This window comes from Mastomys coucha, unplaced genomic scaffold (assembly GCF_008632895.1).
Source record: "Mastomys coucha isolate ucsf_1 unplaced genomic scaffold, UCSF_Mcou_1 pScaffold15, whole genome shotgun sequence".
Lineage (NCBI taxonomy): Eukaryota > Metazoa > Chordata > Mammalia > Rodentia > Muridae > Mastomys > Mastomys coucha.
This window is the reverse complement of record NW_022196897.1, coordinates 151,296,736-151,312,941: the sequence shown is the minus strand read 5'-3', so window position 1 is coordinate 151,312,941 and position 16,206 is coordinate 151,296,736. Positions and strand designations below refer to the sequence as shown.

The 16,206-nt window shown below is 55.0% G+C and overlaps 2 protein-coding genes across 15 annotated transcripts in view; both read left to right on the top strand.

The window, feature by feature from the left end:
- Elmo2 (engulfment and cell motility 2) overlaps positions 1-1,534 on the top strand; it is a 36,971-nt gene extending 35,437 nt beyond the window's left edge. For all 7 annotated transcript variants that reach the window (XM_031372750.1, XM_031372745.1, XM_031372746.1 and 4 more), the window contains one exon: positions 139-1,534. In XM_031372750.1, coding sequence (XP_031228610.1) covers positions 139-339 — 201 coding nt within the window. In that variant the 3' untranslated portion in view covers positions 340-1,534. The remainder of the gene's footprint in view (positions 1-138) is intronic.
- A 1,247-nt stretch (positions 1,535-2,781) lies between these two features.
- Positions 2,782-13,944, top strand: Slc35c2 (solute carrier family 35 member C2). Of its 8 annotated transcripts, none has more exons than XM_031372754.1 (11): positions 2,782-2,853; positions 3,463-3,554; positions 6,933-7,284; positions 7,640-7,790; positions 8,347-8,410; positions 9,032-9,104; positions 9,502-9,670; positions 9,758-9,841; positions 12,011-12,186; positions 12,888-13,017; positions 13,209-13,944. In XM_031372754.1, the coding sequence occupies exons 3-11, from the start codon at positions 7,165-7,167 to the stop codon at positions 13,334-13,336; spliced, it is 1,095 nt and encodes a 364-aa protein (XP_031228614.1). In that variant the 5' UTR covers positions 2,782-2,853; positions 3,463-3,554; positions 6,933-7,164; the 3' UTR covers positions 13,337-13,944. The 8 variants fall into 8 exon arrangements, with proteins under 8 accessions (XP_031228614.1, XP_031228613.1, XP_031228615.1 ...); XM_031372755.1 differs by having other exon boundaries at positions 2,830-2,853; positions 3,316-3,554; XM_031372759.1 differs by lacking the exon at positions 3,463-3,554 and having other exon boundaries at positions 2,835-2,853; positions 6,933-7,005; positions 7,126-7,284.
- Positions 13,945-16,206: the final 2,262 nt, after the last annotated feature.

Sequence of the window (16,206 nt, the reverse complement as noted above, 5' to 3'; positions counted from 1 at the left end):
AGTGATGCTCACCTCCCAGCTGCCCTTGCTCTTGTCTCCTATGAGTTTTGCATATTTTGAATGGTACCCAACAGCACTGCTGTGAGTCCCACTGCAGCCCTGGGGGGCTACTGTGTCACATTTGCAACTTGCCCACAGTACTGCATCTGGATTGATGGACTCAGCGCCCTCCTGGGGAAGGATATGTCCAGCGAGCTAACCAAGAGCGACTTGGACACACTGCTGAGCATGGAGATGAAGCTGCGGCTTCTGGACTTGGAGAACATTCAGATCCCTGAGGCGCCACCTCCGGTCCCCAAGGAGCCCAGCAGCTATGACTTCGTCTATCACTATGGCTGAGCGGGAAGGAACTAGGGCCCAGGAGAGACACTGGCAGCCCATGCCTTGCCCTCTACTTGTACAAACTCTGTAGTGATTGTGGTAACTACTCCTCAGACCCAGCGGGACCCAGAGCTTCTCTCTGTCCCATCCACCAGGAGTCATGAAGTCAGGGCATGCTGCCCTCCTTAACAGCACAGAGCCTGGGTCGGGCTGGGAGGAGTGAACTCAAGATGCTCTTGCCTCGCACCCCGAGTCTGCATCTCCATCTGGTACTGGACCTACTGACAGCCATCCCCTTTCCTTCCAAGCCTCCTGTCTGGTTTGCTGGAGAACCCATGTGGGCTGGAGCTGGTCCATGAAAGGCTGCCCATGGGGACAAGAGGCCTGGGGAGGGTAAGAGCCTTGCAGTGACTGTCTTCAGGTGGCAAGAACAGGCCTTGAGCTCTTGCTTAATAGGTCCCTGAGGGCTCCTTCCAGCCTCCTCCTGTGCCTCATGCTGCTGCCTCTGGGGTTTGGCCCTACCATCTCTAGTCTTTACATATATGCCCGTCTCTGTCGTCCATGCAGGTGTCAGGACAGGTAGTAATTTCCCCCAAGCACTCAGCCTCATCATGGCCAGGCAGAGGCCCCCAGCCTGAGTCCTGCTCTCAGGCTCTAGGAATGCCGTGTGGAAAGGCAGGCTGAGCCCTCCGGCTCCCCCTCCAGTTCTCTCTTTTCCTTGCTGAGGACGAATATTCCCATGCCCCCTTAGTTCCAGGCCCTTTCGTTTGCTTCCCTCTTGCCCCAGACAGGGGCGTTGCCTTCCCTTTCTCTCCCTTTTGGCGCTGTGGTTTCTGCCATTAGCCATGATTTCACAGCAGCTGGGGCCACAGCTGTGCCATGGGCCTTCATTGGTGCTGCAGCACTAGAAGCACACGCACAGCCTCTTTCCTTGGACGCATGTTAACATGGTGGTATTCAATACTGGTAGCCTGGCATGGTGGGTACTACCCAATGAAGAGTGTACTATATATTTTCTTTACTATAGGCCATACTTATACAGACGTGTATATATATTTATAGAAGATCTTCCTATCCTAGGATAGAATGTTTAAGGGAAAATAAAATCGACAGCAAAACTGTAGTGCTCTCAGTCATGAGCTCTGAGTGTAACCAGAGAGCAGCCAAGCGCTTCCTGTCAGTGACGTGTTTTCAATAAATACTCTTTCATGTAGACTGGTTCCTATCTACACCTCTTCCCCTGTCCTTGTTCCCTGCCCCAAGGGTGAGGAAGTGCTTGGTGGCCTTCATTTCTATGTGGCTGGGAGCATCTGAAGTGCTCCGAGCCACTTTCCAAGAGCATCTCTCCCCGCCATCTCTCCTGCTCTGTCATGCGCAGACTACTCACACCTGCTGGCTGAGGATGCTCACAGATTGTGCTGCAGGACAGAGTGTTTCCTGCTCAGCCCTGCTGGGTACAACATGGAAAGGCATACTGTACACCCCCTAGAACCCATCCTCCCTTTTTCCCCTGCCAGGGACACAGCCAGGGAACAGCTCGGGTACTTGTGCCTTTCAAAGAAGACATGTTCTGCACCCCGTGTGTTGCCTGTACTTAGTGCCCAGCCCTCCAGCTGGTGATTTAAGCTGTCGCTCCCATCAGCAGCCTTGGTAGCTCGGAGGCTTGAATGAAGGCAGTGATGAAAATAGATACTTCCTCTTGCCGCCGCCGTCAGAAGGGGGTGAGGACAGGCGCTTTCAGAAGGCATAGAAAGTGCATGCAACACAGGCCTTGAGGGCTGAATGGAGCCAAGACCTTGGGCTGCGATGGGCACCATTGTAGGTCTTGGGAGGCATTGAATCAACTAATGCTTTGGTGATGCCAGCTGGCAGCAGCCTACAGCAGCAGTGTGCACAAAGCACAGCTTACGCTCTGGCCTTGAGCCTTCTGCTAGGAGCCAGGAGCCCAGCCAAGTCATGTGCATGGATCCCTGTTTGCAGTCAGTCCTAGTAGAGCCCAGATGAGCAGAAGCCGAGCACTGGGCCAGCTCGGGTCTGCAGCCGTAGCATGTAGCTTAGAGGCTACTCTGCCTGAAAGGAATCAAGTCCAGGTGTGCTAAACTGGTGTTCTGAGGCCACTGCAATCTGCTTAGATCCTTCTCACCCCTTTCCTTTCGGGTTCCATTTCCTCTTGGATGATCTTCCCGTACTCAGCCTATTGAATAATTCTTACAAATATATAGGCATACGTAATGTCACAAAGTGTCCATTATTACTTTGCTAGGACCTTTTACTTCTTTCTAAAATTTAATGGTTGTCACGTCATTTCCCAGCTGCTTGAGGTCCCAGAATAAAAAAGCCCTCTACAGAGTTAGAATCTGTGATTCGTTCCTGGTGCTCGTTTAAGGGAAAGCTTGCGGTAGCCGCCTTAGTCAGCTCGAGTTGCTCTGGCCCCGCCCACCCCACCGGCTTCCGGCGGAAGTCTCGCCTCCTGCGGCACAGTGCCCATCTCGAGCTTCCGGCAGGAGTCTCGGGGCGAGAGCCTGGGCGGAGGTAAGTGGGCGTGCGGGGGGCGGTTCCCTGCGTTCTCGCACGGCCTCAGTTTCCCCAGCCTTCCTGTGGCTCTGGGCCCGTTCGCCTGGCATTCGCCAAGCACATTCGAGGGGCCGGGTCTTGGAGGGGGAGGCGGGGAGACCAGATGGATACCGCCGAGCAGGCGCGGCAGGGACACGTGAGCAAACACAATCGTCACGCGGTGGGAAGTGCCACGCGCAATGGGGACTCTGGGGAAGGGGACAGGAGCAGAGAGCATCAGGTTGCCCCGGCAGGACACGGGATGAAGGGCTGGGCACACGGCCGTACGTGGGATTGCAGCTGGCAGGCAGGATCCAGGGAGGACTTGCGGACCCAGCCCAGGGGTCTCCAGTCTGTTGAAACTGGCAATCTTAGTTTCTTCCCATGTTGCAACTTAAGGAAGGGAAGGGCTCATCCCACCCTCACCCCCACCCCCCGTAGTTCTTTGTGCAGTCCGTCGTGAGCAAGTCAGAACAGTAAGTTCTTGAGGCAGCTGGCCACATCGTTTCCACAGTTCTGAAGCATAGAATCTTGAGAGTCACCAATGATTGATTGCTAGTGACCCTCTCGCCTCTTTATGGAGTCCAGGAGTTCCTGCCCACAACTACATGGGTCTCCTCACGTCAGTTAACCCGATCAAGAGAATCCCTTCCTGGTCTACTCCGAGGCCCATCTCCCAGGTGATCCTCGATTCCCTCAGGTTGACCACACTAACCATCACACCAGACTCTGGCTTTTTGTGGACTGCAGGCAAGTGCAGACAATAGGTGAACAGAAACTGTGGTGTAGGAAGTCTGTGGTGGTGGGAGAAGTGAAGAGAAGTGGGTGGGTCAAGGAATAACTACAGGTGGATTGACAGGGCAGGAGATGAGCAAGGCCGGGAGGAAGCAATGGCCGCATTGGTGACTACCTTCGGCCAAAGAAAACAGTTGTTAGGCTGTTTCTAAGTGACTTGAGAGTCTAGTGAAGACCTGAGGAATAGTAAGATAGTTCCTTGCAGCACCTTGAGGTCGAGCTGTCGGCTGGAGCTTCCGGGTTCCTCTGCCTTCACAGAGAGATTGGGGTGGTCTTGGGGCAGGAAGCAGAAGGCTCCGGAGACCATGGCAAGTTACACCCGCTAGGTCTCTGAGGAGGAAGCTGTCAGTTTCATGAGAGGAGCCACAGAAACCTGGGCTCTGGCAAGGTGACAGGGAAAGAGTAACTGCCGCCTGGGTGAACAGCCTGACAGACTGAGGTAAGGGAGTGGGCCTGACATTGGGAAGCTTTGCTGTAGGTGTCAGGATGACTCCTACCATGGGCCAGTGCCAAGTGCTGCTCCTCATGCCGGTCATACCCCTGCCCCAAAACCACATGGCTAGAGAAACCGAGTCAGCGCAGGCCAGATAACTCGGGGCCTCGGTCGTAGGGGACACAGACGGGTTTCTCTCACAGATCTTTGCTGTTAGAGCCTGTGCTCTGGAGCACTAAGCTGTACACCCACGCTTCAGCCGAGGAAGTGGAGGGCAGCCAAGTGTTCCAGCGTTGCCCCGCCCTACTCTGAGGTAGCCGCTGTTTCTTGGGGAAAGGGACACTTGCTGAATCCCTTGCTGGGGTAGCTGTGATTGGAAGCTGCTCTCCCTAACCATGGAGGGAAGGTGAGGAACCTTAAGGGGTTGACGTCTGTAATAGCCAGTGTGAGGTAAACCACTGCTTAGTGAGGACACAGAGTGGCTGTCTGCTTCTGGGGTCCTTTCTAGCTGAGCTCTGTCTGTGTGTGGTGATGGGGAGCTTGGGCAATAGGAGCATGGTGCCCCATAGAGGTAGGTAGCTGGACAAGCTCTCTGAAAGAAAGGTGAGGAGCCTTGACCTGTGGACAAATGGCAGTACAGTGGCCAAGGAGGAAGTGAGCAGAAGTAGACAGGTTAGTAAGTTGAGAGAAAGGGGAACAGGATGCCCCATGTGGCATGCATGCCCTATGACTGCCTACGAAGGGGAGGCAGTGGTTCTCAGGGAGTGTTAGAGACTCAACCCAGACCCTCCATGTGCTAGGCCAGCACTACAAATTTCTGGACATAGTCTGGGTTGTGACAACTTGGCATTGGGGACATGATGCTTGTGGCATCTGGTGGGTAGAAACAGGGATTTGTTAATAAACTGCAGTATATTAGACTGGCCTCTCCCAGAAGGATTCAGTAGTGCCAGGCTGCAGAGCCCTAGAGAATGAGAGAGTGTGCACCTGGAGGTTTGTTTGAGGAAGGGTTGGCCCTGGGTCGTCAACTGTTCAGCAGTGTCCGCAGGAGCCTGAGATGAGTGGCCCAGGTGAACAGGTCTAGTCAGCAACTGGATCTGGAGTTCATGGTGACCAGAGCCAGCTGCATGCTAGGGAGACGTCAGCCTGCAGAAAGTATGCCAAGATACAAGGCTGCCTTAGACAAGTGGGGCAAGGCCTCCCCGATGGACCCACCATGCCTTTTGTCACAGCCTGGTTTGGTTTGGTTTGGGGTTTTTTGGTTTTTTGAGACAGGGTTTCTCTGTGTAGCCCTGGCTGTCCTGGAACTCACTCTGTAGACCAAACTGCCCTCAAACTCAGAAATCCACCTGCCTCTCCCTCCCAAGTGCTGGGATTAAAGGCGTGCACCACCACTGCCCAGCTCATAACCTGTTTATTAACCTGGAAGTCAGTGATGCCCAAACTGTAGTGTGAAAGGAAGGTGGTGAAATAAGACATGTTTCCCCCTGTCCATTTCTGTGGAGCTGCAATCACAGTGAGAGCATTGGTGAGTTCCTCTTGCTATAGAATGCAGGAGAGTGAGCTACCTTGAGGGGAACACACATGAGGTGGCTCATAGCCACCACGCCAGTAATTCCAGAGCTGTGAGCGCTGTTGCTGTCAGCAAAGCGGGTTTTCCAGACCGGGAACTCTTAGTTCCACTTGGGCAGTACACATGGTATTCTTAACAATTTCAATGTATGGCAGAGCCCTGGAAAACAGCGTTTGCTGAAACCAGTGGCCGACCCCGTGACTTTGTGACTCTCAGCGGTGCTCCGAATGCAGAGTCCTTCTTAGCCTTTATAGTCCGTGCTTGCTAAATGCTGGGCACCTCCTCTAGGTCACCACCCAAAGTCCAAGCTCCTCTAAGATAACCGCAGTCCAGGAGTCCTTTAGGCAAAGCCTACAGACGGCCCAGTTTACCCTCCGGGAGGAGATATGATAACAGACAGGTTCCAGAGTGCAGAGCGGTCTGTCCAGCCTGGTCCAGGAAGAACCTGATCTCATGATTCTGGAAGGCTCCCAGAGGATCTAGCATTTCAGCATGAGGGAGAGGAAACACCTGTCGTGGCCCAGAAGAAGCAAGATGCCTACCAGTGGGCCAGAGCCCCTGCCTGAGCCAGGATTGCCCTGGGCACTCATGGTGTTGCTGGGCTGACTTGTTGTGGCGGGTGGTACTTGGTTTGGCAGGCACCTCCTCTCTGGGAGCAGCTGTTGGAGACCAGGGCAAGGTGCAGCTGATCCACTTGAGGTCCTAAAGACCTGAAATCCCATACACACTCTCTGTCATAGAGTCACCAGACTAAAAGGGAACATAGAGAAGGCCAGGTGTGTGTACAAGCATTACACAAGGGGACAGGAGTGTTGCTCACTGGGATCATGGCCCCTGAGCATGAGGCCCTAAAAAAAAAAAAGTAGGAGAGTGATAGGTCACAGACAGGCTAGACTCCTGAGGAAGAGAATTTGTACTGAAGTGGCCGTACTGAGAGGGATCGAAGGGTGGGCTGGGTGTGGTGTCTCTTCCATCCCTGCTGGGGACAGACTTGCAGAGACAAACTAGACTAGGTTAGACCTTGGACCTCCAGGCAGTGCTTTGGCCTTCACGAAGGCCGCTGCGAGCTGCTGGAGGGCTGGAGCAAGGGCCGATGAGACCACGGTCCTCTGTTGAAAGGTCCCATGTAGTGGGAACATGTGGAAGACAGTTTGAATGTACACTAGAGCCTCAGGTACCTGGATCGGGGTGGGACCGTCCTCTGTGGTCTCTTGGTGGCCAGAGCTGGTCTCCAGCTTCCTCTCTTCTTCCCAGCAGTAGAGCTGCGGACCTGTGACCTCTGCATCGAGCTAACCATGGCACAGTTTGGCTCTGGCCACCAGCCCCTTAGGTGAGGACTCCATCCAGGGCCCACTGCCCACTCCATAACATGGAGGCTGAGAGGACTCTTCCAGCCAGGGGAGCTGCCCTTTGAAAACCTTGGTCCCGTCCTGCTGGTTCTCCCTGCCAGCCACCTTCGAGAGAGGCTCCTGTTCCTGCTGGCCCGCGGATGGGGAGGTGGGCCCTGGACGTCGCCTTTGTGTGGAAGGCAGCACTGACCCTGGGCCTGGTCCTTTTATACTACTGCTTCTCCATAGGCATCACGTTCTACAACAAATGGCTCACAAAGGTAACCCGGGCCTCGCCCGTGCAGGGACCGGCCCCAAGGTGGCTGTAGTTGGTACAGTTGTGTTGGGTCATGGTGGCTTTTCCTGAACACCAGTCCCAGGTGGGCTAAGCAGGTGGCTAGCAGGGGTGGTGGTGATGAAACTGGGCAGGGAGTGAGTCCCTGGGCTACCACTTCTCTGTGTGACCTCCACAGTGGGGACTAACCACTTGTTCCATGGGGTCACGCAGAGCACTGGATTGGCCCCTGTCACCAGAGGAGAGGGGATACGGTAGAATGGCCCCATGCCACCATAGGGAAGAGATGTAGGGTCCATGTGGCATCTCTCCACCCCTGCTATCTGCTTTGGGCCCCACAGAGCTTCCACTTTCCACTCTTCATGACCATGCTGCACCTGGCTGTGATCTTTCTCTTCTCCGCCCTGTCCAGGGCACTGGTGCAGTGCTCCAGCCGCAGGGCCCGGGTGGTGCTCAGCTGGACTGACTACCTCAGAAGAGTGGCCCCCACAGGTAGGTCCCGTGTGAGGAGGGCTGCCAGAGAGCAGAGGCCCCTCCCTTGTGGCCACACACTCCCTGCCCCCTCTCCCCTCCACCCCTCCCCGACAGCTGTACCTCAGCAAAGCAGGCAGTGTCCTTGTCCGTGCTGGCTCACACGGGCCTCAGCGGGCTCCACCAGGCACAGAACAGGGGAGCCTCACCCTGTGGCCATGCTGGCTTGGGCTAAAAGATTTCCTAGGACTAGTGTTGAGTGGGCAGGACTTGAAGAGTGGATGGGAACCTCTGGCCCTGGGCATGTGAGGTCAGAAAGGGAGCTGAGAATGCTGCTGGAGGCGGGGGTAGAAGGAAAGGGAGTTAGCAGGCTGGACTAGTAGGGGGCCCAGGTGCCCCTCGAGCAGTTTGACAGGATCGGGTTAGTCCTCGTGTGTGGAAATGTTTACATTGGTTAGCAGAGGAGACTACCTGGCCTAGCCAGTCAGGATGGGCTCCGGCCCTAAGCAGGATAGACTCTGGCAGAGCCTCATGCTTGCCAACTGGCTGCCCTGGCTGGGTGTCCCTGTCCCCACAGCACTGGCTACAGCACTGGACGTGGGCCTGTCCAACTGGAGCTTCCTCTACATCACTGTGTCGCTGTGAGTACTGACCACACCCTCCGCCCCCTCAGGCCAAGCTTACTGGCTCCTTCCAGCTGGCAGGCTGCACAGCCAGCCATGGGCCAGCTACTCTCTGGGACGAGCCCTCACTCTCTATCTCTCAGCTCTTGCTGGGCACCAGGCAGCACTCCAGGAAGCCTCCAGCTCTTTCATAACCCCAGTGCAGAGAGATAGGCTGCACCTGGTGGCCAGGTGGCAAGGGTAAGCCAAAGGACTGGACAGAGCAGCCACGAGTTCTCGGCAGGATGGGTGGGGGTTAGGGATGGGAGGAGGCAGGCAGCAGAGAGGAGGACCAGACAGTGGAGCACTGTCAGAGCCCACCTGTCTGCAGTCACAGCTCAGATGTCTTGCTTCAGAGAGTACAGCCCCCTCACTTCTCTTTGTCCAAGTTTCTGTCATCCTTACATGGTCTCTACCAAGAGCCAGGTAAAGAAGAGACTGAGTAAGCTTGGTGTTAGGCCCACAGTTCATCCCCCAGTGACAGTCAGGCCTCTTAAAGACTTCTTCCCACGAAAGATGACACATCCGCACAGACCCCAGGGCCTGGTTGCCCTCAGGCGGGTCTGCAGCTATGCATTGTGGGTATCTGCTCTGCTTCAGGTATACAATGACCAAATCCTCTGCTGTGCTCTTTATCCTGATCTTCTCTCTGATCTTCAAGCTGGAAGAGCTGGTGAGCCCCACATCCCTTGTCACTCTGTGGCAGGAGACTACTGGCCCGTCTCTGGAATGCCTTTCTCAGGGAGGGGACCTAGATGTGGGTGACAACTGGAGGTTTAGAAACGAGTGTGGCAGGGTCTGTGTGGGCCCAGGGCCTGGGATTCCCCTGGGGCAACTCGGTGGTTCCTGTATGTTAGGGGGCACTTGGAGCCTGAAAGGGACAGTCAGTACTTGAGTATGTCATAATGAGTGTGATATTAGGAATATGCCAGCTGCATGTTAGCCGTGCGTCCATCAGTAGGCTAGGACCTTTGGCGGCTGTGAGGCATAGAAGGCTACTGATGCCCAGTCCAAAGGTGGTACATGTTTGAGCATGGAGCTCCCAGTGAGCTGTTCTGTCCCCCTCCTAGCGTGCAGCCTTGGTCCTGGTGGTCCTGCTCATTGCCGGGGGCCTCTTCATGTTTACCTATAAGTCCACACAGTTCAACGTGGAGGGTTTTGCCTTGGTGCTGGGGGCTTCATTCATTGGTGGCATCCGCTGGACCCTTACACAAATACTTCTGCAGAAAGCCGATCTTGGTGAGCCCCCGGGGTGGGGGTTGGGGGCCGGGTAAACACAGGCCAACAGGCCCGACCTGACAAAACTTGCCATGTCCTGTCCTGCAGGCCTCCAGAATCCCATTGACACCATGTTCCACCTGCAGCCACTCATGTTTCTGGGACTCTTCCCTCTCTTTGCCATATTCGAAGGTAGGCTCAGCTTCTCCCTCTGGGCGCCATAGAACAGCGGCTCCAGCATTCCCACACTGCCCTCAGCACAGTGCTAGCTAGCCACAGAGGTTGCCCTGTGGTTTGGGAATAGACAGACACAGAATGACTAGACTCTCATGAGACAGGTTTAGAAGGATGCAGAGGAATTAGGTGTGAAATACAAGGAGTCAGTACAGAGGCTGAGGATAGCCCCAGCGGTGCCTGAGCTGTTCGTGACCTTTTAAATGCACAGGTTTGTCATATCCCCCTTACAACCAGATGTGGAGAGCTGTTGTCATCCTTATTCAGCAGGAGAAAGAAACAGAGGAAACAGGACGTTAAAAGCTTGCCCATAGTCCCATAGCTCATAAGCAAGCCAGACTAGGTCCCCACAACCTGGCATCAGGAGGCTAGGCTCACTGTCACACCATGTGTATGCCTACCAGAGAGCAGAGTCCATGTTTGTCACAGGTAGTGTGTCTGAGTTGGAGGGGGGATGGTAGAGCATGAGTAGGGGACGGGTGAATTGATGACATCCGGATACCCTGGCAAGCAGGGCAGGAGGCTCGGCCGTGGATGTTAGCCTGCACGGACAGAGTGGCCCCTTCCACAGCTGGAGTTGAGGGAAGCCTGGGTATGTGGACAAGTGTGCCATCTCCTATGGCTTTCAGAGGAGAGGCAAGGCCAGAGGGTGTACAAGGTGGACAGAATGTTGTTACCTGTCTTCCTCCAGTGCTTCGGGATTAGTCTTTGTCCCTTGTTTACCCTCCTTCTCAGAGTCCCAACTGTCCTCAGGGTCATTACAGAAAATTCCATCCCACATCCATTTAAGTTTCAAGCAGCGAAGCGTCTCCAGCCTCCGTGAGAAAATTATTCCGCAGCCCCGTTGTCCAGGAAACTTGTGTGTGGAGGCTCACGCTTTTCCTTTTTAAAATCTCTCCCCATTCCTTCATTATGCCCCTTGTAGCAAACACCACACTCACCCCCCAGGCCCTCTCACTGTTCCCGCTCTGCAAACCTCATCCGCAAGCCCCTGGTCGCCGCCACTTAGCAAAGCTGCATGGACTTAGCTCCTTTAATCTTCTCTGGTAAATTAATCCCCCAAGCGCCTTCATTACTTATGTTGCTCTTCCCCGAATTCCCTTCAATTTGCCTTTGCAGCGCTCTGAGCCCAGCACCAAACAAGATGGCTAGCATCGCCAGGCTGCTGGCCTGAGGCACGCTGCTGTGGAATTTTGCACCCCTCCCCCTCTTGGCCCCCCAAAGTTCTCATCTGCCTTCAGTGCCCTCCTGTGCCTACTGTGCCCGGTGAATACTGACCTCACCCTCTCCTAACACACCCCGGGCCTTACTGTGGGAAGAGCCTGGAAGCCCTTTAAGAAGGAGGGGCCCCCACTCCTGAAAATTGAAGCAAAAATTGGTATGATGTGCAGTGTGCTCTGGAGCAAGGCACTGTAGCTTCATCATGAGGTCGCTTCCATGTGATTTGGGTCTTGTGTAGCTCAGACTAGACTCGAGCTTTCTGGAGCTGGAGCTGGAGCTGGTGCCTGAGCCAGTCATCTGTCCCCCCCGCCCCAGGTGCTGTGATACGGGGGCGTATTTTTTGAGATAAGTTCATTAGATTATACGGCTTGCTGAAGAAGTTACAATCTAGTCACTGTCCTTTCATTCTGTCAGTAGGGAAACCCACAGCCAAAAAGGGGCCATCTCTGCCACAGTCCATACATTAGCTTTATAGTAGCAAGACCTACATGTGGGCTGGGCTGTATAGATCAGTGGTAAAGCATAAGGCTCTGGGTTCCATTTTGATACCATGTGCATGCACGTGTGCGTGCTTGAGAGTGCATGTGTATACGCACATGCACATAATATAAAGGTGAGGGCTCTACATCTGTACATTTTATGTTTCTATACAGTCAGCCTACACCAGAGCCCACAGGTACAATTCTTCCTGTTCTAATAATGGATATCCATTGCCCTGGGCTTGGTACTCTCAGGCCATCTATGGGGGACTATTTTAAAGCCCCCGTTCTTTCTCCAACATCAGATGATCAGCTGGCTGCATCCCCCACTCCCACCATGCCATGCTGAAGAGACCCAGTAGCCGTTGAATAGGGCCAGCTGGGCTGCACAGGCCCCAGCCTCCCGCTCTCTCCCTGTTGCTCTTAGGTCTCCACTTGTCCACCTCCGAGAAGATCTTCCGCTTCCAGGATACAGGACTGCTCCTTCGGGTGCTTGGGAGCCTCCTCCTTGGCGGGATTCTGGCCTTTGGCTTGGGCTTCTCTGAGTTCCTCTTGGTGTCCAGAACGTCCAGCCTTACACTCTCCATTGCTGGCATTTTTAAGGTACACGCTGGGAAGTGACCCCAGACCTGCCCTGGAAGGAGCCCCCCCGAGGGCTTCTAGCAGCTCTGCTCTCTGTTTCTGCACCCTGAGAGGGTTGGCAGACTGTGGCCTAGGATGTGCGGTGGTTTTTCCCCCCCTTGGAGCTGAGCACGCGTCACTTCTCTCCTGAGGACCCAGGCCAGGCCTCACACCACCAGGCCTGTGATGTGCCTACTTTGTACTTGACTGGCAGCTTGAGTTACATGGCAGTAGCTTGGAGCACTCAAGGTTGATCCATGAAAAGTCCCAGCATTGAGAGCTGGGTGCACAGGTCACATCTGGTCAGGTAGACCCCATACCCGAGTGGTGACACCCAAAGCAAACGTTTGGGTGTTAAGCATCTTCTAGCTATGATGTAGAGAGGCCTGTCTTAACAAAGCCATGCCATGAGCTGTCCATCTGTGGGTGCCTAGCAACAGCAGACTCCCGAAGTGCTGGGGGCACACATGCCATAGTCTGGGGGTTGGTCGCTATTCTGCTTTTGCTGAGAGTCATGCATCTGCGTTTCAGAGACACCAGGTCAGCAGGCCGGTGATCTGGGTACAGAGGTCCCAACTCTGCCTGTCACATCAGCTGGCCTGGCTCCGGCCTCAGTGTACACAGAGCCCCGCTCTCCTGGCCACAGAGTCAGTTTCTGACCCATGTCTTGCGTCTACCCACAGGAAGTCTGCACCCTGCTGTTGGCAGCTCACTTGCTGGGTGACCAGATCAGCCTCCTGAACTGGCTAGGCTTTGCCCTCTGCCTCTCTGGCATCTCCCTGCATGTGGCCCTCAAGGCCCTCCATTCCAGAGGTACTGTAGCTTCCTCCCATGGCTTCGTATCACTGACTGTCCTGCCATGCAGCCACCTCTTATCAGCTGTTGCTGCAGCTCGGGACTATGTGCCAGATGGGTGCCAGATGGTGCTGCCACTCTGGGAGGACATAGGGCCATCCCTAGAGAAGTGTACTAGGTCAGTAATTATGGTGTGTCTACCCCCCAAGGTGATGGTGGCACCAAGCCCCTGAAGGGCCAGGGCTCCAGCGCTGACCTGGAGCTGCTGCTCCGGAGCGGCCATCAGGAGGACGAGGACGGTGAAGAGGAGTATTTTGTGACCCAGGGGCAACAGTGACCAGCCCAGGAGCAGCAGAAGCAGGCCACTCTGCAGTCCGGCACGGCTGGCAAATCTTGGCCAGGTCCAGGGGCCCGGCTACCTCCTCAGAGCAGCTGCAAGTGGAGGCCTCAGAGCTACTAGGAAGAGTTCTGAGGCTCCTGCTCTTTCCTGCAGAGCTTGGTCCCAAAGAGTGAGTGCCAGGCTCACCCAGGACCTTGTTAGTGAAGGGAGCCAGCGGCCTCTCTCCACCGTTGCTCTGGTTCTGAGAGCTCAGGTTCGGACTGTGGGGCATCTGGGAAGGAGTCATGGAGAGGCTGGGCCTCATCACCTGGACAGCAGCTTCCTCAGAGAGTAGATTTATTTATAGTTGAAATAATGATTTCCTTCTCTGCAGCCCAGTGTTGCCTGAGGCATGAAAGCAAGAAGAGCCCTGGGGTCTGGCCTCTCCTCCGGTCCCTGCCTGGGGCCTTGTCCTCTGCCCTGCCTTCTGTAGCTCATGCCCCTGTTTGCGCCCCAGGCCCCATCCTTGGGGCCACACCGTGGACCCACCGCAGGAAATAAATGAGTGTTTGCTCAGTACCATCCTCTGCAGACCACCAGTTCCACAGCTCGCATTTGCCTTCTGGCTCTGTCTTGTACTCGCTGTGTGACCTTAAGCCGATAACTTAGTTTCTCTGTGCTGTGGGTTGTGTATCTGTTTTTAAAAGGGGGGCTTTAAAAAGGGGAATAATGTTTATCTCAGGCTTTCTGGAAAATGTTACAGATTAAGTGTTATGTCTTCTTAAAATGCTGTCAAGAACCAAGAGACCAAGTCTTAAAAAAGGAAGAACCTACCGACCTGGGCAGGACTCGGTTCTGTAGTGTGGACCCATTTGTGCCCTTCTCTAGGGCTATGCCTCGGGGGCTGACACCTAATGGTTGCACCTTCCTCAGAGCTGGTTCTGCCTCTGCCTTGGCCGGGAATCTGCTGGCCCAGGAGGCTTGCCTGTCGAAGTGCTTCAGGCACTCACAGCAGGTGGCGCCATTTGCCCACACTGTGGCTCCAGTCCTGCCTGCTGCCACCCCTGCCCAAACCCTGGCAGCAGAGGGTGCCTGAGGCAGTGATGTCTGTGTGGCTTTGGGCAAAGACCCAGGAGGGGCTCTGCGTGGAACTGGAGCGACTAGAGCTGCATTGCTGTGCCCATGAGCCGGAGTCCAAACTTGTAGAAGGGACAGATAGTAAATATTTCCGTTGAGGACCATATTGTGTCTGTTGCAACTTGAAGCAGGAAAGAAGCCTTGCATGGCACAGACACAAACGGGCGTGGCTACGTCCCAGAAAAATCTGGTTTCCAAAAGTGAGTTCTTGCCCACCCCTGCTGTAGAGGGATCCCCGTGAGTTTAGTCTGGCAGGGAGACTGAGGCTCTGGAGCAGCCAACCTCAAAGGAACTGGAATTGTGATGAGCTTTGAGTCCCAAGTCCCTGCCAACCTCCACACTCCAGGGAGCTACCTTATCTGGCCCCTGCCTGTTTTGGGTTCTGTAAGCTCAGAGGTCAGGATTACAGAATGCTCTTGTTCCAACCCAATGATGTGGGAAGAGCCAGGCCGGGGGGGGGGGGGGGGGGGGGGGTAGGGGGGTGCTGAGAAGGCTGCCTGTGAGGGAGAGAGCAGCACAGCTCACTGGCTCAGGTGGATGAGAGCTTCCTGTCTGCTTTGCACCGCCCCCTCTCCAGGACACAATCTGGCACTGCTGTCTGGTGCAGTAATTACAGGGTGCGCAGTGGGTCCTCACCGCTCACATGTTGGGTTCAATGACAGCCCCTCACTTAGCAGCAATTACCAGCCAGGCCTGGAGGAGTCCTCCCCTCCCTCCTCCCCCACCCGGCCCACCCAGTTGCCTGGCCTCCTGGTCTAGACTGTCTACCCTCAGCCCCGAGCCCTCCAACCACCCATGCTGTCTGCAGCCACTGCATCCTGGGGGCTGCAGCGTCGCCATGGCAACTCAGCGTTTGCCCAGGTTGAGGGAAGCTGAGGATGTGACTGGTCTCTCTGAGGCTGTACAGGCTGTCCCCAGCCCCAGGGCTGCTGCAGCAGCAGGAGGAGGGGTGGGGGTTTGACCTAGGTCTGGGTTTTAAGTGCTTACATGACCACCACCTCTCCCAGGAGCCCACAGTGGGAGGAAGGTTAGTGACCCCAATATACTAGGACGCATGTGGTTGGTGTGCCGACAAGAACAAACCAGAGGTTTGCGGAGAGCCTGGTATACCTGCATCTTTAATTCCAGTACCCTCTCTACCTTTGGGGCTCAGGGGATCATCTCCATCCGTTTCTTCCTGTGCTGTAAAGATCCCAGTGCCCTGAGAGAAGTTGCCTGCGGTACCTGCGCGCATCTTATTTATCATGAATTGGCACAGGCAAAAGATCTGAGGTGGAGGACCCTGGATCGTCCTTCCAGGGGAAGCCATCCAGGGATTGTTGGCCACGTGGCAGACTGCTGCACTTGAAGGCAGAGTCCTTTGTCCTAGTCCAGGGAAAGAGAGCAGGGGTGGGGAAGACAGGACAGAAAGGCCACTCCCTGTAAGTTATTTAATGCCAGATGGCCCAGGACAGCTAGAATTCGTGGACCTATTTCATCTTGGCTGTGGAAACTAACCTCACAGAGGCCGAGGATCTAGAAGTCATCCTTTTGTCTCTACCCCAGTGGGCATGTTGCTGATTCCCCACCCCCAAGTGAGTTTCTTTACCCATAAATGGAATAATGCTATCTCCTGAGCCACTGTGGAGACAAAGAGATCTGGAAATCCACTCGCAGGGCTGGACACAGTCATTAGCAGTCGGTACCCAGACTGAGGATGCCACAACCTACCCAGGTGACAACAGAGAGTAGCCCTGACATTTAGGGGTTAC

Bases quoted from the DNA above. Each gene is read 5' to 3' on its own strand.
- Slc35c2 (XM_031372754.1), top strand. From the start codon at position 7,165: ATGGGGAGGTGGGCCCTGGACGTCGCCTTTGTGTGGAAGGCAGCACTG. The intron at 7,285-7,639 runs GTAACCCGGGCC...TGGGCCCCACAG, and splicing joins ACAACAAATGGCTCACAAAG to AGCTTCCACTTTCCACTCTT. The intron at 13,018-13,208 runs GTACTGTAGCTT...CTACCCCCCAAG, and splicing joins CAAGGCCCTCCATTCCAGAG to GTGATGGTGGCACCAAGCCC.